The 24257-nt window shown below is 40.6% G+C and overlaps 1 protein-coding gene across 1 annotated transcript in view; it reads right to left on the bottom strand.

The window, feature by feature from the left end:
• The window catches only part of mgat5b (alpha-1,6-mannosylglycoprotein 6-beta-N-acetylglucosaminyltransferase B), a gene marked incomplete at both ends in the record, with an annotated part of 68201 nt that overhangs the window by 15684 nt on the left and 28260 nt on the right, over window positions 1–24257 (bottom strand). The window contains 3 exons of the mRNA XM_083976807.1: window positions 13979–14148; window positions 21729–21893; window positions 23266–23433. Of these exons, the coding sequence (XP_083832933.1) occupies window positions 13979–14148; window positions 21729–21893; window positions 23266–23433 (503 nt within the window). The remainder of the gene's footprint in view (window positions 1–13978; window positions 14149–21728; window positions 21894–23265; window positions 23434–24257) is intronic.

The following is a 24257-nucleotide window of genomic DNA, read 5'->3' on the forward strand; positions in this document are numbered from 1 at the left end:
GTAACAAGTATCTATAATTAATTACTTTTTAAAAGTAACGTGCCCAACACTGCTAATTAAATAGTTCATTTAAAACACTACAGCTGTTGCACTAGTATTATTGTAGATGTGTCTGACAACTTTTGTGAACATTATCGTGATGGACAGATCATCCTCCACAAAAGGACGATAACAGCCAAAGATCTCCAAAATACTGTCACTCCACCATCATACAAATAACCCATCAGGAGAGTAATTGATTTTGATGGGACAGCTCTACCTTTCATAGCTGTTGGGTACAATTTCTCCCATTTCTCTCAAGTGTGTGAGAGGGTGCATGCACGAAATTGAGAATGGCTGGAAGAGAGGAGGGAAAGAGACACAGAGAGACAGAGAGTGAAAGAGAGAGAGAGGAAGAATGAAAGTGCACAATTGCAGCGTGAAGCATCTCAGCGCTCTCAGCGGGAGAGGACGGCAGAGCCATTCAACCGAACAACCCACAATTCAACTACCAGGCAGCGGGATCTCGCGCAGGGGGGGCACTTGGTTTGTCTGCACAACTCGATCTGACTGAGACGCAAAAACACACATTATCTGAGACGTGCCACATGTTCATTTAACCACACATCTCTGGCAGATGCGGAGCAATGTATATACCGGTGTTCCTCATAATTTACTATCTTAATACTTTTCTTGTCATTGCTTACAATGTACTGGCATTTTAAAATATTTTTTTCATAGTCCTTTGGATGTTATTTTTACCAAGGCTAAATTCCAAATGAGGTCTCTACCTCAATGCATTCCGGACTTAAAGGTGTACAGAAATGGCCGTTTGTCCTCTTTGTCGCGCCGAGTTGTCACGAGCTGCAACACGAGTTTACCCGAGTGAGGAAAACGAATTTGATTGGTCGTTATCCAGCGGGCGGGATATTCAAAGCTTGGGGCGAGCCCGAGCTCCCTGTGTGTGTGCGTGTCTCAGACGTTTGAATGACGGATGACGGATCCAATATCAGTGGCTGGTGAATCGTGTACAGGCTGACGTATAATCCGTGCGCCTGCATTATCCAATGCGAAAAAAAAATACACACTTTCATCCCGGATTTACTCAAAAATAGAATTTTGCACAAAGTTTGGCCTACAACGTCTGAAAGATGAATTATCACATTAATTTTATGACCCAAAGTGGGCTCAAATTCAATTTTCTTTTCTGTACACCTTTAAAATTAGGGTGAATGAATGAATGAATGAAAAATGTTTGGCATTTCTTCACTGTTAGCTCTCTTATCTACGGTGGCCCTGAGAGCTCAACACACTAAGACTTAAAGGGATAGTTCAACATTTTGGCAAATTGGCCCATTGCCATAATCGCTATAGTCATAGCAGTAGGTTCATTACCTTTAATTGTAGGTGTAAGCTATTTTCAGTACGGCGGAGCGCAGCAGCTGGCTGCTCAGAGCTACGCTATGGAGGCTAATGGAATTTCTTGGTTTCCCTCATTAAACTCATCAAATTCAACATCCCAAAACTCCACAGCGCTTTTGTAGACAAGTTGTGACCTGCACAACCACCACGCTATGAGATAATGACGGAACGATACGAAACGGAGCCGTTTTCGAGGTAAATACAGGGTAAATACGGAGACTGCTTGCTGAAAAACTGTCCCTGAACGCAACGCGCATCAGCGGTTTTGTATGAATTTACCTCGAAAACGGCTCCGTTTCGTATCGTTCCGTCATTATCTCATAGCGTGGTGGTTGTGCAGCTCACAACTTGTCTACAAAAGCGCTGTGGAGTTTTGGGATTTTGTATTTGATGAGTTTGATGAGGGAAACCAAGAAATTCCCTTAGCCTCCATAGCGTAGCTCTGAGCAGCCTGCTGCTGCGCTCCGCTGTACTAAAAATAGCTTACACCTACAATTAAAGGTAACGAACCTACTGCTATGACTATAGCAATTATGGCAATGGGCCAATTTGCCAAAATGTTGAACTATCCCTTTAAAGGGATAGTTCAGCTTTTTGAAGTGGGGTTGTATGAGCTACAAATGCCCATTAAGTACACTACATGCAGTAGAGAGGTCTCTGCTCTCCCCCACTGAGAAACACCGGCGCATCGCGCTGCACTGAGACACAGGCAATACACTGTTGTGAATGAGGGACAATTAATCAGTGTATTTCGCCGCCTACAAGAAGTCCCATCTCAAAATAATACACCAGTTGAAGAGTCCGATCATAAGTAAAAGTTTGTGCTGTATCACTCGCCTCTTCACACTGCTGATCCAAACAGCAGAACAGCAGAGTGATACAGCGTGAAGAAATTATAATTAAGTGAATAAGGACAGCACGGACAACAAGGTTTATATTGCCTTATATACTATTAAGCCCTGTATATTTCTCACAGGGCATATTATTCATTTGTATATTATGTGTGAGATTAGAAGTCGGTGCTGTGTTGAGAGAACATGCCCCCATTGCTTTGCTATTTTCAATGAATTAGCTTGGCTTGATCAGGCTCGCTATCAAAATGTTGCTGCTGCCTGAAAAGAATAAGGCATAAATAAAACCAAAGAAAGTAGTTATAAAAGAGTCTTTTGTTTCTAAAAATAGAAAAAAGGAAAGGCAGGAGATGCAAATTTATTTTCTGCTATGACAAAGTACGGTGCAGCTTCAGAGTGCTCTGCTTGCAGCTGGGATCAAGGTAACACTTTGTTTGAGAAAAACACAATCAAGCGTGTCTGTTTTCATTACAAAAGAAAGTGGTGCTTTGTCAAACTTCAGCGATTCTTCAGAGCCACGCAGCACAGGAAACAGCACGGTAGAGGGAGGAGGAGGAGCGGACTTTGTGCACTGTACAGTGTGTCAGGATAATGAGACATTAAACATTTTGGGGCAGATTGTAAAACAAAATCTACTATGTAATATTTTGTGAATACAGTAATACAGTGGCCATAAATGCACACAAACATACTGGAGGTGTGGCTGGATAATCCCAGTTGATAGAGGACAAAAGGTGGGATGCAGCTCTTCCAAGAGCCACTTAAATCCAGCTCCAAATGTGAGACATCCCCATAGAGTAGACTGTTAAAATGTCCAACTTTACAACATAATTAAACATGTTTACAGCCTCGTGCAAAAAATTGCTTTGTCCTACCTGACAATTGATTTTTATAAAACATATATTTACATTTTAATTTAGGCTTTAACGTCTACATAAATGAAGGGTGTGTTGCTTTGAGTGACAGGTGGAGAGTGCATGCTTGCCACAAATTGGCTTGTACTGAAGTCTCAGCTGTCAGGTGCGACAGGGATGACTGTAGAACAGCCAACTGAGAGCTTCAAAACTGCCCTTAAAAGAACCTACGTACTGCATCTACAGTCTTTGATAAAGACCCATAAATAAACTAAATCTGCATGTTGACTGCCAGGGCCAGAATACAGTCGAACCACTCCACACTACACCCACTCATTAATAACTACATGTATAATAATGACCTCCAGCATCCAACTTACCATGGCCATCCAGCATCCACTTTAAAGTCAACCCAAACAGTACTAAAAAGTCTTAACCCCAGCATAAATGTTTAAATTTGTGCCGACTACAACTTTGTCCTCGGACTGATGCCAAGTCCCCACAGTGAATTAACAGAGATGACTTGATTACTTGAATACAAAGTGTGAAATATCAGATTTTTTTGTCTCCGTTCACTGATGATACTAATGTACAGTATGATACACTATGCAACATTAGTATTTTATTCACACTATTTTCCATCCAAGAGAACAAACACACTGCAGCGCACACTGGATATGAGGGTTAGGGTTAGGGTTGTTCCTCTGTTTTCGGCAAAAAGTTTTGACGTTAAGGAAAAGAAACAGTATTTGGTGATATGTGACTTAGTGGACAGACTGTGGAAACCACAGACCCATCTAACATCCTCCTGAGACCCGGTAATGCATTTTTGTACACTGTAGTGCACATAATAGCTCATTTCTCTTATACTATGCATGTCACCTTATTAGTTGTTGTTGTTCATTACAGAGGACAACTGGCCCTTTGCATTGATAGCTTGTGTGTGGGGGTGTGACCTCTTTTAAAAATGGCCGACATCTCAACAAGCACATGCGAAAGAGTAAAAGTGAGCATTATATTGACAATTTTAAGTATTTTGAGTCCTATATGTTGATTGTTTATTACTATAAATAAACATCTCAGCAACATTTAAGTGAATTTTCAGAACTGAATTGTTTACTTTTCATATGAAAAAAAAGCTTTACTATTGTACACTGTAGTGGACATCGGGACTCTGTACTTGTGTTTCGGTCACATTTTTAAGGAACAGCTCCTTGACAGAGGCTGAGTGAATTCTTAACAAAATCATTGAGGGAGATTCAGAAATAGATTTATCAGAGGATGAGAGTCAAAGGAAAGATGATGACCCTGCAGGAGAGTGTAAAAGTTCAGATGAGGAAGAGCCAGATGAAGGAGATCAAGACACAGAGCTGGTGAGGTGCACCATCGGCCTCTATGGGCCGAAACCAAAACGTACGGTTTTGAGGTTTTAAATCAGTGCAAAATGAATGCCTATGGAAATATGTTCCAAAAAACAGATCCCATGATTTTATTCTTGACTCTAAATAATGATTAATCAATGAAAACTGTTCATGGATGGACAACAAGCTTTTTGTTGAGGTAAGCATAGGAGCACAAGACGCACCCTGTTAGGAAAAATGATAAATAGTGTAGTAGTTGATAAAAAAAGAATGAAAACCCCATAACTGACATTAGTTTTTTTATATATTACTGTACTTTACAGGATAATTCTAGTCTTTCCATGTAGATTATAAGCATCAAAAATATTACACATTTGAGAACAGTATAGTCCTGTAATTGTCCACTACAGTGCACATGTAAAATGAAAATGAAAACATTTTCATATCTTTTTCTTTGCAATTTGTTCTGGGTCTTAGGAGGCGCCCTTGTGTAGTTTCCTATGACTACAACTCACTGTAATAAATACTGGAGATATTCAGCTCAACGTTCAAGCTAAATTTCCTGCTTTATCGGCTGGAGTTTTTTCATGCAAAGACTGACTGAGACACTAATGGGTCTACAATTAAGATACTGCAGCCAAGTAGATGAGAACAGGAAATTGACTGGATCTTAAATATCAACATGGTTCTGTGATCAAAGGAGGACATTATCAAAGCTTCTGTTTAAATATGAATGAGAAAGAAAAATGACCAGTGGCAGAGAAAGCACCTATGTAGAAATATGAGATGAAAGACCCAGTGCTCACTCAGAACCACCATAGATTTTAGTGTTGTTATACTGAATCAATTCCATGAAAGTTTTTGCAGCAGGAGTCACAGACCCATGACCTCACACACTACCTCTCCTGGTACCTGACTCAAATCTGCACAACCCAGCATCTTCTCTCTCTCTCTCACTCACACACACACACACACAAATACCTGCAAAAACAAGAGACTATCGATCTTTCTTTGGACGGTGAACAGATTTAGTCAGCACTGCAGCCTTGTGGAAACAGGCATGGCGGCCCGTTCCCCTACAATAGATGGGATAATGAGCAAGAGTGTGTCAGCCAACTGTGCTTTACGCTGCGGTTTCATCAGTCAAAAGTACACACTCTGGCAATTCGGTGCTTACACAAACAAAAAGAGCTCTTCACTTAAGCTGCTTTTCTGTTCTCTGTTTTGTACGCAGAGGGACACAGTGCAGTCCAGTTGAAATAACCATATTATAACTCTGATGTGGGCAAGCAAGATTACAAGAAAATAAACTCAGATAGAGCAAAAGCACATGTAAGCTATCAGATCAAATGCAAACACTTGATATTTTACAATTTTAGAGAGAATAGTGAAATTAACTCTCTCATATCAAACCACAACAACTCTCACACGCCTTAAATTCTTTTGTAATGAATTCAAATATATGTAAATTACGTTTCTTCTGTGGTTTGAGTGTATTTGTGTGTATGTGTGTCGTTTCTCTTGCCCCTATTGTCTGTCTGCAGTATAAATGAGCATGTACTTTCATCAGTCTGTGTATGTGGGATTTCACTGTATGAGCTTAAATTGGAATTATGGCCTTTATGGGCCCTCATAGTTTAATGCTGTCGTGCATTAGTGTGAGAGCAGATGTGTTACAGTGACTGAGTGCAGAACTGTACGTGACTCCTCTCCGCAACGATTCACAGGAGATGCTGCTGTTCAGAGGTTTTATTGGATATATGCAAATCCAGAGAAACTTTAAGGGAAGAGTAAAAGGATTAAAGTGCATTATGGAGCAAAGACTGTGGAAATGGGAGTATGCGTACACACACTGTAGCACCCAAACACACATACATATACCGCACGCATCCACATGAAGAAACAAACAAGTATATTTTTCTCTCTTTATCTGTTTCGCAAATGCACACACGCACAAGATTAAAGGATACTGTATGGCTGGCATTATTTTATCTTTTTATCATTACCAACAAATCCCATAGAAAGACCAAGGCCAACAATGGATTTATTCTACTAACAAGTACTGTTTGTGCAGCCACAGTCTGATAGCCCTCATGTCTCAGTGATGAACAACTCCATTACCATCCAGAAATTATTATAAACACATTTAACAAAAGCCATACCGTTGCATATTTGTGACATTTTCCTCCGCGGCGATACTTAATTTAATCTTCTCACAAGTATAAAGACGCAGCACGTCCATGAGCATGCTCAGTGGTGTCTTGCTGTCACAGAGCTCCTCTTTCAATGATGAAAACGCAGCTAGAGAGTTGTTTCAGGATATACTGTATCAGCCTGGCAGAGTTCATCATAATGAAGGACTATGTCACCCACTGCAACTTTAGACTTGGAAATGTGTTTTTAATAGGTTTTGGACAATGTAGTCGGCATGGACGTGCATGCAATTCATTTATCTTTTTGTTTTTGTTTTTAAAGATAGAATAATATCAGATATTTGGAGGCATACTGTAGTATGAAAGTGAGTTATACAGAGAAAAAAACATCTGGGGTTTAATAACCTGCTCAGACTTCAATGGGGAAAAATTACATTTTACAGAAGAGAGAACAAAGGTGCAAGACTTGCATAAATGTCCTCACAGCACTTGATAACCACCCATCAGGCACAAACTCTCCTTTTCACAGCTGGCCACGGGCACCATGGCAACTCACCAGTTTGAGGAAAGGAGCGAGTGTGAGAAACACACGAGCGTAAGAGACTCCACACTCGCACAGCGTTACCTCTTAAAGAAAGGACGCATAAAGTATATCAAACAGGAGAGGTAATTGGCTGAGGCAGATTTCTAGGCACATATGAGAAGGCTGAGGCCGGGGGCATGGAGTTTACTGATGGCTGCAGGGAGGCAGGCTGGAGAGAGGACTCACAGTGTGAAGAAAATGACACTAGCAGAGAGGAGAGTTGATGTGCCACTGAGTGTAAAGCCGGCCTGGCAGAGGGAGCGGGGTCTGGCATGCTAATCGATCAGTTGAGACAGCAGGAGAGCCGGCAGAGAGGAAAACTCAGATGTTGTCACGGTTATGATCAGATACAGCCACTTTGTTGTGCTGCATCTCTCCATTTTCATGTTAAAACAGATCATGAAAATGGTGCTATCACAAAAGAGAAAGAGTCTCTCCTTCATGTTGGACAGCTTTGTGTGCATAAAAAGCAACTTGGGCTCATTATTTTCAGTTTTTATTGAAATAAAACACAGCAAAACTAGAAATATATTTGCATTCAAGGGGAAAAAGTAACATCAATAAAACAAACATCTGGAGGAAGATCAGATTTTCAACATTTTTTTTTAACTTACTGATGTGGATTATAGTGCAAAAATCAGGAGCTCATTTGTGCGTTTCCCAGTTTTTCCCTTCACTTTCTGCACTGGAGACACATTCAGAGCTGTCAACATCACAAGAAGACCTCATTTTCTTAAATCCCTGGTAAACAGTGTCCTTATGCTGCAGGAAATCTAACAATTTTTTGGTATGTAGCGGGATCAAATGCAGTGTGCGTTTCCCCTAGACTTTTTTCCCCAGCAATGGTGCTGTTGTGCCTGCACTGTCTGCAAGTCAGACTAGCCTGTGAAATAGGATTATTCATGTTGGCCTTTATCTGCCGCTTTTATCTGTAGAAATGTATGTCAAATTTTTTAATTCTCATTTTCCCTTTGTACCACTGGCCATATTTTTTTGTTTAGTACTTAGATAACATATAGCGAGCAATTTTATTGACTCTGGCTTTACTCCGGCTTCTGATTGTGAGGCTAGATGAAGCAACTCTCCAGGCTTACAGTATGTACACACACGCATCCATGGACCCACTTTCCCTCAGTGTACAGCCAGTGTCAGCACTTTTGAGGAACAGCCACAGAATATGTTGTGCTATGACTAAAATGACACAGAATATCTCAAATGAAAAGGGAGACTCTCTACTTTCACCAGGAAACAGGTTTAAAGTGAAGTAGACATTTTCATGTAGAACTCTCTTTTGAACTTTTTTTTTTTCCGACGGCATGACCGATGTGTGCGATGATTCTCTCCGTCTCTGTGTCTGTCTGACTGTCTCTCTCTCTCAAATGACCTGAATAGGCTAATCTTTTTTTATTGGTGGGATGGTGGATCACAGGAAAAAAATGTGGCTTCGCCTTTGATAAAGGTCACAGTGACACAAGATGCGTTCATGTTGTGAGAGAACCAGTTTGTTTTGATATCGTGAATACCTAAGACTTTGATTAGGAGGAAACAAAGGGTTCAACCAGGGTTTATAGGTTTGATGAGACACTTGTTTGCTATGGTTACGCGATGGGGACTTCTGGCCGTCCATTCACGACCGGTTCGGTCGGTTCGAAACACTGAAATGCATGTGAAACTGATCTTTGCTAGGCTATTGCTACATTGCCAATGTTAGCATGTTCCTTTACTTTCCAAGGTATCTCAGCGTGGGAAGCTGCACTCTTGTTCTGATTCCATTGCATTTCGCTATACATCCTTTAATTTAGAAGTTTGCATGCAAACCACCTATGTAGCTTCAGACCGTTTGGCCCATCTCATGACTTTCTGATACTGAGCCCCTATAGTGTAATTTGTCTTGAAGAAGACAGCATCCCAGGTCAACCTCATAAATCAAGAGAAAAATCACATGACTGATCACTAGTAATGGCTGGGTGAAATATTATTTTTTTTGACAGTCATTATTAAAGGCAAAACCCATTGTAGAGAGCTGGGGCTGGTTGTTGCAGCACAGCAGAGCAGCAGCAGCAGCTGTCTGGACACATGCAGCTGTTCTGAACTGAAAACTGTGAATAAGAATTTGTTCTTAAGGACTCACCTGGTTAAATAAAGGTTAAATAAAATAAATGGACAGATGAGATGATGAAAGAGGTCATCTTATTCCTGCCTGTCATATTATTGCTGGTCAAGTTGAGTGTTAACAGTGCAGGTCAAATGACCCTCAGGCTACCAGTGTCCCACTTCTCCCGATGGTTTGACAGTTTGTGACATAATGTCTTATATTATTAATACATTAGCAGCTGAAGCCCTTCACAAGATTGATAAGTAAATAGGTGTTAATGTAAATTGGCTATGTAAGAGAAACATTAGTTTGAAAGTACATATTTCTGTATTTTTCTCTAAGAATCTGTAGAAAAACCAGGGTAGGCTAATACATATTTAAAACCACTGCCTGCATTTCTGTTTTTGACAACTAAATGCACACAATGCACACAAAAGACTCCAACTGCAGTGTTAACCTCAATTAGTTTCCATACTATGCAGTTGTACTGAAGATGAATCCCGATGTTGGCCCACAGTGGCTATTTTTAACAGTGCTGCTGTTTTTGCATTTCATCTCAAAGCACAGAAACAAAGTCTCATCAATCAGAAGGCTGCAGGGTGAGAGTGCATCAGCACTTATGGAGAGGCACAACCTGACACTGGCAGCATAACAAGGCTCTTTGTTAGTGCTTCGAGGAAAAAAACAAAACAAAAAAACAGCTTTGATTTCAAGTTTCTTATTTTACACTTCAGAATGACTGCACAAGCTTGTCATTACCTCTACTGTTCAGCCTAGGTTCGAGGACTACAGACACATTTGAGTCCCAATCAGACATTTTTGAAATTATTTCTTAGGCATACAGTACCGATCACACAATTCTGGCAAGACTGAATGTTTGCAGTAAGAAACAAGGAGACAGGGAAATTACCTGGTGGCTGCGTTAATGTGCTCTGTCAAGTGCACCGCAAAAGCCCACTAGACATGATTCATATGGAAACTCTACTGGCAAAGCATCTATGAAAAGCAGCTCTAACATCCTGCATGTCAAACCAGAGGGAAGCAAGGTGGGGGTAGCCTGAGAGTACGTAACAACAATGTGATTATATCAGCATCAGACATAAACAGGAAGACTGGCACAGACAGTTTGAGCGGAATTGGAACCATCCTGTGAGAGAGTAGCAATCATAACTATTGGTTTCAACCGGTTATTTCGAGATGACAACACTACTAAGTGAAACATTCCTCCACTCTGTGACAGAACTTTCTATATGTGACAGGCTGCAGCTACCCAACTCCCCCCACCCCTCACAATTTTTCCCTCCTCCCCCGTCCATTGTGTCTTCGTTCCTCCTCAGGTGTTGAGACGCAGTGCTCTATCGCAGGCTAATTACCCGTATCGCTCTGGGAGGGAGATGTGGGGGGATCCCAAAGCGGAAATGACAGCTGTCTTTGCCACACTGCAAACTGCTGCGGGACCCTCCCCTCAGAGTGCGACAAGTGCCGGTGTTCCAGACAGAAATAATGTCACAGCCTCAACCTCACTCACAGTAAATCAAGGAAAGATGACAGACGGAGACTGTACTACTTCTCTTGTTCCTTTATTACTAACTCTCTGCTTCAACATAGATCTGTCTTTTACCTCTCTCTTCATGAGTCAACTTCCCTGCAGCAAGATTCACATTTCAAATTCAAAATCTCAGTGTCTACACAGCTACGTCTCTCATTTCAGCACTGCAACAACAACAGATGATGTTTGAAGAAACAGTTTGTGAAGTGATGCTTTTCGTGGAAGATTGGTATACATCATTCTCTCTGTTTACAATCAACTGTGGTCCTTTTCAAAGTAAAGGGCTAGAACCATCAGGTGAAATGTGCACGCTACATGAAGAAATATGATTTTAAAACAGTTTCAATGATTATATATTGATTGGTTTCTGTTTTTGAATCAGACCTGCTGTGAAACATGTGCCATGTCACCCTGCAGCTCTCATCAGGACAACCATCTGATCCTCAGAGTGGATGACTGGATATGATTACCCTGCATCTTCAGCCTTGCTAGCAGCTATGCAAAGCTCCACTTTGGGATAAATGCTACATTCAACATTTCCAACAGCATGAGGCCGGATGGCAAAGCTAATGATGCTACGATGAATTCTCTTACACCACCAGGGGCAGTAAGACAAGTAAGGACATCATTTGTCAAATGGACATGTTATCACTAACTGATACAATCTAGATGGTTTACACAAATGGCTACACCATCTGTTGTGCATACTGCCATGTTTGAATTTCTCAGACTTGTATGTAAACCATCTTTTTTATATATATATATAATGTAAAATAAGTTTTATACCTAGGAGGGTTCACAGCCACATGTTTTATGTGTATTTTCAATTTGCACATAAGAAGCTGGAACCAGCTGTTTCTCCTCACAATGCAGCACTTAATGATAGAAAATATGCAGTTATTCTCATTTTCTTATGCAGATTTCCTCTAGTTAAATTGAGTTACAACTTCTGCTACGTTCGGTTGAAAACTCACCTCATCATAATTACTGCACAATTTCATCTAAGCGAATGATTGGCGTTCAGGAAACAACTGTTTGAGATAATAAAAAAGGAATAATTGTCAGTGTATAGTAAGAATAAAGTGAATTGAATAATCACACCTGCCCATAGAGGTGTGATTGGTGTATCCCTTTGAGAAAACCTTGCTGTGCGGGAAAAGAGAAAAGACAACAACGTCTTTTTCTGGAGACATCTGGAGGGAAAGTAAACCGGGGTCTTACTGTGAAAACACAATGTGTGAGCGAAACCGATTTGTCTAAGCAGGACAGCAAAGGGAAGATGCCAGCCAAGGCGACTATTCAGTGAGGCCACCAGAGAGCATGAGTGCTGCCAATTAGAGCCAATTATGTGATGCAAACCAACAAGCTGACTCCCACTGTAACTAAGCTCCCAGTGTGGCTAATCTGTCTATCGAAGAAAACACTAAACATATCAACAGAAGAACCACAGCAGGCCATCCAGCGATATTACACTCCTTTCCAAAGCTTGGTTGGAAAAAGCGAAGAGTGGGAAATGTAAATAGATACACGCCTGGGGGAATCTGTGGGAGCACAGCCCACATAACGATCTGTCAATTTAATAGCGTGCGGGAGAGAGTAAGAGTAAGGGATGGAGAGATGTGTTCCTTCTCTCTATTCATTAATAGTCACAGAAAAGGGATTTATGGATGTTCGGCATCTGCCATTAACCGGCCAATTTACGAAGGCCATTAAAAAGAATGGGATATGTAAACTGGGTTTTGGGGCTGCAAGCGGAGAGGTAATACAGCCAGTCCCTGATGAGTCCACTTCTTGTATTTAACCTATATTTTCTCTAATGTTTAACATTTCATTTCCTGCAAGAACAGACATCACTAACCTTAACAAAATACCACCGCACACTTATATAAATGTAATAACACCAATAAAATCTTAACTGTCTGTCTCTGATGTATAGTGTAAACGGTCAAATACAAATACACACACAAAGTAGGAATATAATCAGCTGTTAGCCCTAACCTTGGCTGATGTTTCTTTGCGAGTCTCTGTCAAAACTTCTGCAATTTTCGAAATATTTCTAATGCTGCACCCAGAGGAGACGGGCTGCAGCGATTCAATACACCATGACACCAATTAGTGGGGTAAATAATAGCACGGTCAACAGAAGCATTCCCACTGTGCCATCTTTCCCACCTCACTGATCTCCCCGGTCTGTTCTTATCAAAGCAGCTTTTCTTCGCAGCCTGAAATTTAAGATCAAAGGGCAGCTCCAACTCATCAATGCCCTTACCTCTTCCCCACCGCAATGGATACAGTGCTCAATAACAAGCACGCATTATCATCAGCCTGTCTGCTCCAGCTTCACACCACCCACTGCTAGAGAGGAATCGACAGCAAATCTAGTCTTGTACACAGTCATTTTCCTGACCAGCCAGCGTGAAGCTGGAGCAGTTTTTTGAAAGATCACTGCGCCCACAAAACGTCCAAAGCAGAACTGGACTCGTCTGCCTTCTGAACTCTTACGGCACCTCGCCAGTGTGACAATCAATGGACTTATATTTTTTGACGAAACCATCTCGTCTGTGTAACTGGAAGGCACATTATATATAAATATATATATATTTATTTATGTGTGTGTGTGTGTGTGTGTGTGTGTCTGTTGGCATAAGGACTTATGTCGGTGATGACAAGCGACAAGGCTGTTATCACTCTGGAGTCAGTGAGCTGCAGCAGGAAGGAGGTGCACAAGCTGTAGAGATGCTGTCAAGCCCGCAGGCTGAAACCACACTCTGCAGGAAGGAGAGATAGCTTATCTGTGTTTGGCCAAAGGTGATCGAAAACAGTGTGTGGGAGAAAAAAAATAACTCCAATTGGACTGTTGATCATTTGCAGAGCATCCAGAGAGAACAACGGAGCATTTTCATTCCATGTAAAAAGCTACAAAAGAGAATGTTTTATGGTTTGTATTTTCATAAAACAACAGATGACTCCTGCCTCGATGCCCCACACAATCTCACATTAAATTTGGATGGGAGGAATATCAGCTCACAGAGCTGTGAATTGTACACTGACTGCAGCAGTTCTGCCTCCAGCTTGAAAGCAATATGAGAAAATAACAGGATCAGAGAGGAATAAGTCAAACCTTGACTCACCCGTGCAGTTCCTTGAGAGAAACCGAGATCTTGAGGTTGTGCCCAAGCACATGGAGGGCTGTGAGGATGTCAGCCCATTGCACCATCTCACCCAAAGGACCCCCCTTCAGCACCTTGGGACTGAAGACATCCCCAGACTCCTCTGTCAGAAAGCCCATATGGACGAGAATCTGAATTTAGAAGAAAAAGGGGAAAAGTAAAGCAGAGAGAATACGAGCACTACACAGCACATCTTTTTATTTGTGTTTTTTTTTCTTAAACCATCTCTATGCTGTTATTATAGACACCAGGCCATTATTACCATCAATTTTTGATTTTTGTAGTCAGTCTCTGTGGTGAATAATTGAAATTTTGTAAGAGTGATTTTCCCAAACGCTTCAAAAGATTCACATTAGAATAAATTCAGATATCTGGTTTGGATCAGTGATGTCAATTTTTAAATATAACCGAGTTATCTAATGAAAGCGAGGGAGCAAGTGACAGCATATTCCCACCAACACAAGACCTCAGACATACAATCAGCTGTGCATGAAGTTGGAATGAATATCAAAAGCAGTGTGATTACCGATGGGGAAGGAAGGAGTTTCTAGACTGTTAAATACATAATGAAACTACATTTTTCAACAGATGGGACCATTTTATTTTCTTCCTAAATTACTTTTGTCTTGAAAATGCTTTTATTCATCCACTAGACCGCACATGTGTATACACCTGTTTGATTAGTGAGTGATAACTGACCCCTCTTCACTTAGACATCAACATGAATCCTTCCTAAACCTGTTTGAAGAGACATACGAGTTGTCAGGCTTTGCTTCAACTCCTCTCGTCCTCTAAATCAATTTCTGAATGTCTTTGAGGACTCTAACAGACAGGCAGTCCCTCATTTAACAAGATGTTAATGAGGCTTTGAAAGGCTATCCCACTGCCTGGACATAAGTTGTTTTCACATGGGTGAGTTTTAGACTTAAATCTTATCATTCATTACAGATGTCTCAATCCCTTTTTCCAGTTTTGCCACGATACTAGATTTTTGTAATGTTAATACAGTAATAAGCTATTCGCATCTTGGAACATGACATGCTGTCTTACTCTTGATGATGTGTTCAATGCACCAATTCACCATGGACTTGGCATTTCCAGCACATGTGATAGATTTCCCACATGTGGGAGCCACAGAGCTGTTTAGTCTGCAGCCCTGTACTGATGCATGAGCTCCGCTAGTCACATGTAACACTCATTGCGTCAACCAAAAACAGAAATGTTGGAGAACGGGAAGGCTCAATTTTACAACAGTCAAAGAACAAAGCAAAAAGAAGGAACATAATGATAACCATTATAAAGTAATTTCAGAAAAGTCCGAAAAACACAGGTCTCAGAGTGTTGGTGATAACGGCTGTGAGAAGTCCAAGTGAAATCACATTAAATCAGCCCTTTTTGCGGTTTATTAGAAATACCACATTTGCTCTCAGTGTCTGCAGGGCGAGTTCCTGTCTGTGTTTGATTGACAGCAGCTGATGGCCTGAGCTGAGCCCTCCTTTGAAAGGCTGTTCCATCTTCAACTAGTAAATTAAGACCAGAGGGTTCAAGTGTTATTTTAGATACCGGTTAACATTTTGAGTTACTCTTGTGGCTTCAAAGAGGCACTGCACCTAAGTTAAATAGAAATTATTACAATGATTCTATCAGGTTATTATATTGGCTGTTGGCTAGAAAGAGCTCCCAAACTATCTCTAAGGCATTCTCAAGTGTACGCAGTTCAGTATGTAGGGAAGTGGCTAAGGCAGCAAGTGTGGACTTGGAGCTTGTGTCAGGTTTGTAGTACCAAATGAGATCAGCACAAGTAGCATACAGCTAAGGTACTGTACACCCTGAGGGAAAAATATGTCAGTCACTAACCACCTGCACTGCTTAAACTAGTTTAACTTCATCACTCTGTACTCAAGTGAGTTTGTAACATTTTACAGGATTAAAATACTTTCACTGACATGGCTGCCAGAAGATATACAGTATAAAAGTCAAGTAGGCAGGAACCGGTGATATGGCTATTTCCTGTAAAATTCACACGTATACAACTACTTCAACCCATAAAACCACTAGTGGAAAGGATTCAGTCTTTCATTTTTTTTTACCTTCATGTCTCCCTCCTTTCGTATAGCTACAGATTCTCAGGGGACATTTGAAGATTGTTTACCCTACAGTAGATAGTTGTGTCAAACACCTACAAGGTTTTATACGTTCATTGTTACAATCATCTTTGAAAATGAAACATAATATTTCTTAAAAAGAAAAAAAAATTATCTGAAATAATAAATACTCAAGCAGGCAAGACATATTCAAGTAAAAAAAAAACTTTCTACAGAGTCAGGCTCTTCACATTGGTAATGCATGTTTGTGCGTATGCATGCACATCTACATTATGAATGTGAATAAACAGATACCGTACCATGGTTATTTTAGAGATAACTGCTTGGGTGAAGCTGGGGTTAAGTTAAGCATCACAGAAGATGACTGGTTGAGAAACAAAGTGAACAAACCTACTCTGTACTGTAGTTTATGGGCAGACAGTGTGTTGTTGTTGCAAACATTTCTATTAAATAGTAAGAGCCCTAACAGCATTTAAATGGAACAAATTGACATTTGCAGCATTTACATGGTGTTTAAGTGCTGCAAATGAGAAGCTAATTAGCTATCAAGTCTACAAACTGATGTTAGCAAAAAAAGTTTTCACCAATGAATGTTTGTGCATGTGGTCGCTTTTTTAACGTGCTAAGATGCAGGAAGGACGAGATTAAACGAGATTAGTGTTGATGTGTGTAAATTAAAGAAGGGTTTAGCAGACTAATGCAGGCTCATACTGTACTGTATGTGGCTCTTGTATTGTGTAGCAGGCTGCAGTCTGACTATTTTCGATGATTGTTTAATTATATATTTTTGGTTATTGTATTACATACAATATGGCTTCAAAATGCATGCAATTTAATTTGTTGGACTCATTTGGAATACATGCGTCATCTTAATCCTGTGCATTAATCCTTGACAAGAACACATCACTGTCCGTGTTCATATCATTGTGTTTCCAATTAGGGCACAACCTGATGGCATACGACCACCGTAAGAGAAGTGACTCATGGTTGAGTCGAACATCACATGGGGACCAAGAAAAGACTATTAGAGGGTAAAGTGGGGGCTGAAAATTGGTTGTTCAAGCAAACACTAGAAGTGAGGCACAGGCTGAGAGCAGAAAAAACAGTGAAGAGGAACTGAAAAATAGACGGGTGTTCAGAGATGTTTCACAAAACATCTGTCTTCTCTACAAATCAGTCTATTTCTGTTTCTCAACAGCACTCAGAGTTTCAGCATTGGAAGCCAAGCCTGCAGGGTCTGGTTAATGGACAGTAACCATTACTGTCAAACAAACCATTACAATAAACAAAGTCCTCTCCCCAGTGGGTAGAAAGCAGGCATTTGGGAAGAGTGCAATGTTATTAACAGAACAGGCTTTGATTTATCCTAGTGAAAACTGGCCGATGAAACTGATTAAAAGAAGAAAGAAATTACACACACTGCAGTATGCTAGGGTGCTGTCGACTTTTACAGAAAGCAAAACTGAAACAAATTAATTTCTTCCACACCTCATGTTTCATTTACGCTTTTGTAGAATCAAACCGCTTTTCAGCTACAGAGCTGTGTCGCATGTTCTGGGGAAAAGGAGATCTATAGCACAAAGCTCAGCCATGTATTCTGACCCCACTTCACTGTGAGAAACAAACCCACATCCAATGACATGGTGCTCTTCTGACGCTCCACAAAGCCAACCATATCGCAAGCATGCAAATGTGTTGAAAGAGGGTCAGAGATGAATGAAGCATCAGGCAAAAGAAACTTGAAATGTGCCAGATTGTTTTTATAGTTAATTGTATGCAAATTATTTGGTTACTGTATATTTTTTCTCTGCAGTGCTGGTCTGTAACAGGTGCTGAATATGCAATATGTTCTGAAGACGGTGCTGACTTTGACATCAGAATTAATGCTAAAAAGAAGCGCATGCACCGGATGCAACAGGTATAAGAGAAGAAAGCAATTAATATTAATAGGTCAAGTATCTTGTTATCCTTCTGCCAATGACTTAAAGGGGTATTGCAGTGATTCAGTGTTATATACACTTGCATAATGTTCTGGGACTCACAAAAGACACTTGATGATGATGATCAGTCACAATCAATCCAACAGAGGCTGGGACAGGAATAGTTTAAGTGAAGTTCCAAAATAGTCATGTTCCCATAATGCATCTGGATCACATTTTAGTTTCATTAGACATACTATACCTCCTAAATGCCAAAGTCTTTCAAACCTCACCCTTCTAGTATAACAAACATCCACTCTCAACTTCATGTAACTAAACTTAATGTATAAAATCTATAATGAATGAAAAACAACTTGATGTTCTCTGGTTGACTGATAGGTCAACAGATGTAAAAGTCTCTCTTAAATTACTGTATGGCCCCATTCTGTGCTACCTATTGCATGGGATTAGAAATAGCTGTGCACCATGCCTATAGTAATGCTGAGGACGTTATTGTGAGTCAGCCAAGATTTGACAGCGTTAGTCATACAGCATGCTTGTTAGCATAAATGATGCCATATGCCAGGCAGTGATAAGGAACCTTATATTCAAACATAAGAGCAGAGCACACATTATTCACCAGAGTTGTGGCAGCTGGAGTTTATTTATCTATTTTCAATCACATGGTGACTATGTTCTATTAATACTGATGAATATGTAATCTTAATATAATACTAAAAAAGGTGCCATCATTTCTCTCACAGCGGCCTTGTGCTACAAAGGTTGATTGTTGGTGTCGGGACAAATGATACGAACTGTGAAGGCTGAGTTTGTTTATCTTTTTCACTGCCCTCCATGAATGGTTTGATGACCAAGTCCCTTTTTCTGGCCTCATTCCTGTTTATGGGTTTAGTGAGTGCAGTCTGTTTGAGCAGGGCCCTTAAGCCTGCATTAGTAGCTAATACAATATAAACTATATTGATCATTTAACCTCTTTATGGAACTTGTCATTAAAAGCCTCCATCCAATCATGCATGGATCTCAAACACTTAAAAACATCTTCATATACCGACTTACTCACATCCATTCCACTCTCTGAAGACTTACAGGTCCAATAGATTTCACTTGTGATGACTGAAACATTGTTGAGTGAATGTACTTTTGCCAAGGCTTTTATAACTTTTTTTTTCACAAGCAGAATAGATTAAGTGGTGGTGTTAATGTAATTTTCTCAAATTGTCTCATTTGTGGCATGATTTCACGTGGTGATGTACACATATTTAAAAACCCTGCCTTGATTATTGAAGTGGATGTGCCAGTTGATTTGGACAGTGTGATTTGGACTTTGAAGGCGATTTAGCCCAAAGTCATTCTAAAATCAAACATGTCTCTACGTTGGACCCTAACGAGCTAGCTGCTGCTAATGGGTCAATTGAAATTATCTGTGTCTCCACTTAACAGACTTCCTGCATTCCTGCTTTTTTGAATTCATTAAGTCTCCCACTGTTACCCGCTTGGTCAGAGGAGTTTTTCCTCTACTGTTTGACGTGGTATCTTATTATAACAATCTATTTTAAACTATTCTTAGTGAAATAATTGCTATGGTTGTTTGCACCAGTAACTATACTGACAACATTTTGATTTGAGTGTGATCTCTGGCATCATCACAGTTATGAAACAGAACTCATCAAGACAATGAATGCAAAATAATCTTTCTGTGTTGGATGTTCTTGATCTGAGCTCAGCTTTCAACCGCAGTGACAATGGCATAACTAAAAACATCTGAAAATTGATTGAGCTTAAATAATTCAGATATTTATATTGAACACTTAGCTTTCACAGATTCTTTAGCTCTAAGAAATGTACCATGTGGAGTCCCGCAAGGATCAATTCTTGGACCTCTACTGTTTAATTATAATGCTCTATAACCACCAAACACAGGATTAGTCATAACAACTATGCAGCTTTTTGCCTTTAATTGATAGGATAGTTGAGAGAGACAGGAAATGGGGAGGCAGAGAGCGGGGTCTGACATGCAGCAAGAGGCCGCCCGAATCAGGATTCAATACGGGGCCGGCTGCAGCAAGTACTAGCCTCTGCATATGGGGCACCTGCTCTACCCACTGAGCTAAGCCCCAGCTAAACTAAATTTTAACTTAACATTAGACACATCACCAAGCCAGCCTTCCATCATCTCAGAAATATTTCAAAATTCATAACCTCATTTTGCGGGCAGATTAGGAAATACAGAAACCTTTGTCGCCAGAAGACTTGACTACTTTTAACAGTCTTTTTACTAAATCCATCCAGCAGCTCATTCAAAATACAGCCATTCATATCTTGACTTGAGCCAAAAGATTTGACCATATCACTGCCTCTGCTCTATAAACCCCTAAATGGCCTGGGCCCTGAATATATATCAACCCAGGTCTCAGGATATTAGTTCACTCTAAATAAGGTGATGGAGCCTTTATGCTGCTAAAGCAGGGAATAGTCTGACTCTGCTGGATGATTTTTGGTTTGCGCCAATGCTGAAAACATTTTTGTTTTGGTTGGCCGTTAATCAGTTATGTGTGGACATGTCTCGTGCAGACTTATTTTACTTCAAACTCTGTCCTCCCGACTTAAAAGAGCTGTTTAAGTGTTACAACTTGTTTTCAATGTTAAGTTTAAAATGAGAAGTAGGGATTGTGATGCTCATCAGATCATGATCCATCTGATGTTGATGATGAATTCTAGAGATAACCTGTTTCTACCTTGTCTTGAGCAGTGAGCTGACTGCTTCTACCACCACTTGTAGAAATGAACAAGTTATTTTTACTGCTGTGTTCTGGACCAAAAAAATACTGTGCAGCCTAAGGCATAAGACGACATGTCAGAGGCAGCAAGAGGAGAACATTTTAACACCATGAAATCCACTGTGCCATAAAACATGAAAATAGCCACAAAAGGGCAAAAGTAACACTGCAATCACAACCCTCTGGCTGCTCTGCACAATATAGAAACAAAAATATTAGTGGTTGATATTGAACATTCAGATTATGTAAAGATGATATGAAAACATGTTCCTGTGTTTCTTACATGTTACACTGTCTTGTGAAGCTATTTAATAAACACCAGGAGGGGATCTAATGTCATTGCCAGTTCATCAGACATCTGCTCCAGCAGCCAGCAGGCTTTAACACTTTGTGATAATTCCCGTGTAAATGTCAGCGGTGAAAGTGCACCGCAGCCAACTGAAGCCTGCAAGGAGTTACTCTCCATCATTATCTACTTATGTTGGTAACTCCACATACTGGGAGTCACACTGAGAAGCTGCAGATAAAAGAAGAAAATTTTAGCCCGGCAAATTTTGACAGATGTTCTGGTAACTCAGTAGCCTGGCATGTGGGCATTAACGCACTGTCAAGCTTTGGCAGAACTGTTTGATCCAAAACATCCTGTGCTACCCTAGAGTTTTTTTCTCCTTTAATGACTAAACAGATGGATTTACATCAAATTAGGAGCTGAAGAATGTGTTTTGTCGAAAGAAAAAGTAAAGCGCCTTTCTGCTGCCTCATCTCTGCAGCCTCTTAACTGCCACACTTTGAAAAGATGAAACCGCAACACAGACTTGTTCTCCCGTCCTACACTTTCATCCCCCAGTGCGTGCAGATCCATATTTGTGTAGTTGTTTCTCATATTCACCCTTTTTTCCTCTCTCCAGCGGTTGCGGAGCTTGTCATCCAGCCGTCGGGCAGCAGAGGCCCACTGTGCTGCCAGTCTACGTATGCGTCTCTTCATGAAGCTCAGAGATTCCTTCCCTGTGCCCACCTGCTCCAGCAGGTTCCCAGTGTCAGACTGGAAAACAGCCTGGATGACAGGGGTGATAAAAATCAATGGGAAAAAAATTATAAGTACAGAGAACTTCTGATGCACCATTTCATGTCTTTACAGAGACATGGAGCAGAGGTTCTGCAACAGAAACTAGCCTACTGAATAATTTGCTGGTATTGAGATTTATAACTTGGCCTAAAGCAGAAGGGGTGGGGTATTGAAAAACCTCAACAAAATGGATATTGTTAGGCTGTTTTGTACAAGTGGAACCATTTCTATTGGCTGTGGTCGACTGTAGAGAGCACTGAGAGCCTGTTATATCTTGTTATCTGGTGGTGCCCTGAGGCGAGGCCTCTCAGTCAGGTTGCCTGTGGGATTCTTGGATCATCCTCATAAATAGTCTTTTCTCATTTTACTTCTCCTCTCCCCACTGTTATCACTAATTCACAGGGCAATAACAGTGTTAATCAATGGGGTAACTGTATCGGTAAAAACAGCACAGAGGACTTAAAACAGTGCAACATTCAAACACAAACTGTCTCTCCCAAACATCTACTATAATAAAAAAAAAAAAAAAACTAAAATTCTCTCATAGGCAAAATCAATATGCAGAGCTGTACTGGAGTCTCACAATGCAGGTGAATTATCACTCTCTGGAGCAACTCGTGTATGGCACAGCACAATTCAGAGTGCCCAAGGGAAACCTTGGGATTAGTCTCATTGAATACAGGCAGGCAATTAGAGCAGAAGGTAGAGCTGCAGACTGAACTCACATCAGGGCTTGTCATGCCCGCCATACATTACTCTGGGGAGAAAGAGGGAGGAGGGGAGAGGGGTGAATGTATTTTTTACTGAAAATAAAAAGTGAAATGATGCAGGAGCGAAAACAGCAATGAAAACTGGGATTGACAGCTCGCACCCAGTGAGGGATAGTGTACAGGAGGGTGTTCAGATGCAGCTGATCAACAAAAGGTGCCACTGAATCCCTTGTACTTAGAGAATAAAACAGTGTCTGGTGTCAGTGTCAAGCTACTGAATCTACAGCAGGAGTCTCTTGAAAGTTTTAAAGTCATCGTCATTAGTCGTCAGCTGCTTTGTTTCACCTGCCTGCAAAGATTTTAACTTTTAACTTGCTATTTTCACACATCCACATCCTCCCCATATTGAGCAGGTCTGAATAAAAAAACAGAAAGACTCCTTAGTGCAGGGACAAGAGAATTGTTTTCCTTATTGGCTTCCCACCAGAGAAAAGCAGCAGTAGCTGTGTTTTTGGCTGCTTCCCAGGAATTGGCTAAATGTCTCTACGGCAGTGGGATATAATTTAACCTGTGCTTTGCTCCAAAGTTGTTTATTGAGCTAACAGTGTTGCTGTGGAATCAAATCGAATGGGAGGGAAATGATGGGTTACCTGTCTCTTCGGCTGAGGCTTCAGTGTGGGTGTCGTGGTCTGGTTCCTCCAGGGCAGCGGGGGGCAGAACCACTCAACTTCGCTAAGGTAGATGAGGAAGGAGCAGTCAGAGCCGTCCACACCGTAAAAGGCATAGCAAGGGTCTGAGGTCCAACGAGCACGCATCCACTGAAAGGCAAAGACCCAAAATGCTGTCTGATGATGTATATTCTTCACATGGTTTACATTTATGTCCCTTATGTTATTTCATTTGACAGGTTGTGATCATGTGGCGACACCCAGCTTATATTTTCTATCTCAACTTTAATTCAATGCAATGGCACGTAGGCTAGGAAAAAACCTGGCCTCCTTGACATTTCATTGATAACACCTTATACTGTAGGTTAAGATCACACATGTCAGCAAAAAGAGCATGATGAAAAAGACAGAGAAAATATAATAATTTTATATACTGTGTTTGTTTGCAGAAGTGAAGTGGGCATTCAAGGAGACGAAACATCACTCAACAGTGGGGGGGGGAAAAAATCAGCAGCTTCTTGTATGCATGTATTTTTCTGTACATATACTACCACTGCTCGAAAATAATTGCCACTGCTGCGATGAATGAAATTGTAATAACATGACTGTGTGGAGAGGCTTTAATTTAAAATGAGGTTTTTACAAGTGCTGTTGAGTCAGTCTCTCTGTTGTCTCTCTCTCTCTGTCATTATCAGCAAACACGAGACGAGGTTCACTTCACCACTTCACTGACATATGTCATGCAACCAAGTCCATGTAAAACTAATGAATTTATCCAAATTATGACATTTAATGTGTGTTGACTGATTGACAATATATATACTGTATTAATGCATTGTGTAAATGTCTGCTTCTGGAATACATTAGAAAGTTGTCAGCTGCTGGTAGACTTTAAGAGACACAGCGAGTGCTACCTACAGTAGCTATCATTATATTGTGAAGATGAGTAGGCATTAAAACATCCTTTCATTCTT

Source organism: Trachurus trachurus (genome assembly GCF_905171665.1).
Source record: "Trachurus trachurus genome assembly, chromosome: 8".
NCBI lineage: Eukaryota > Metazoa > Chordata > Actinopteri > Carangiformes > Carangidae > Trachurus > Trachurus trachurus.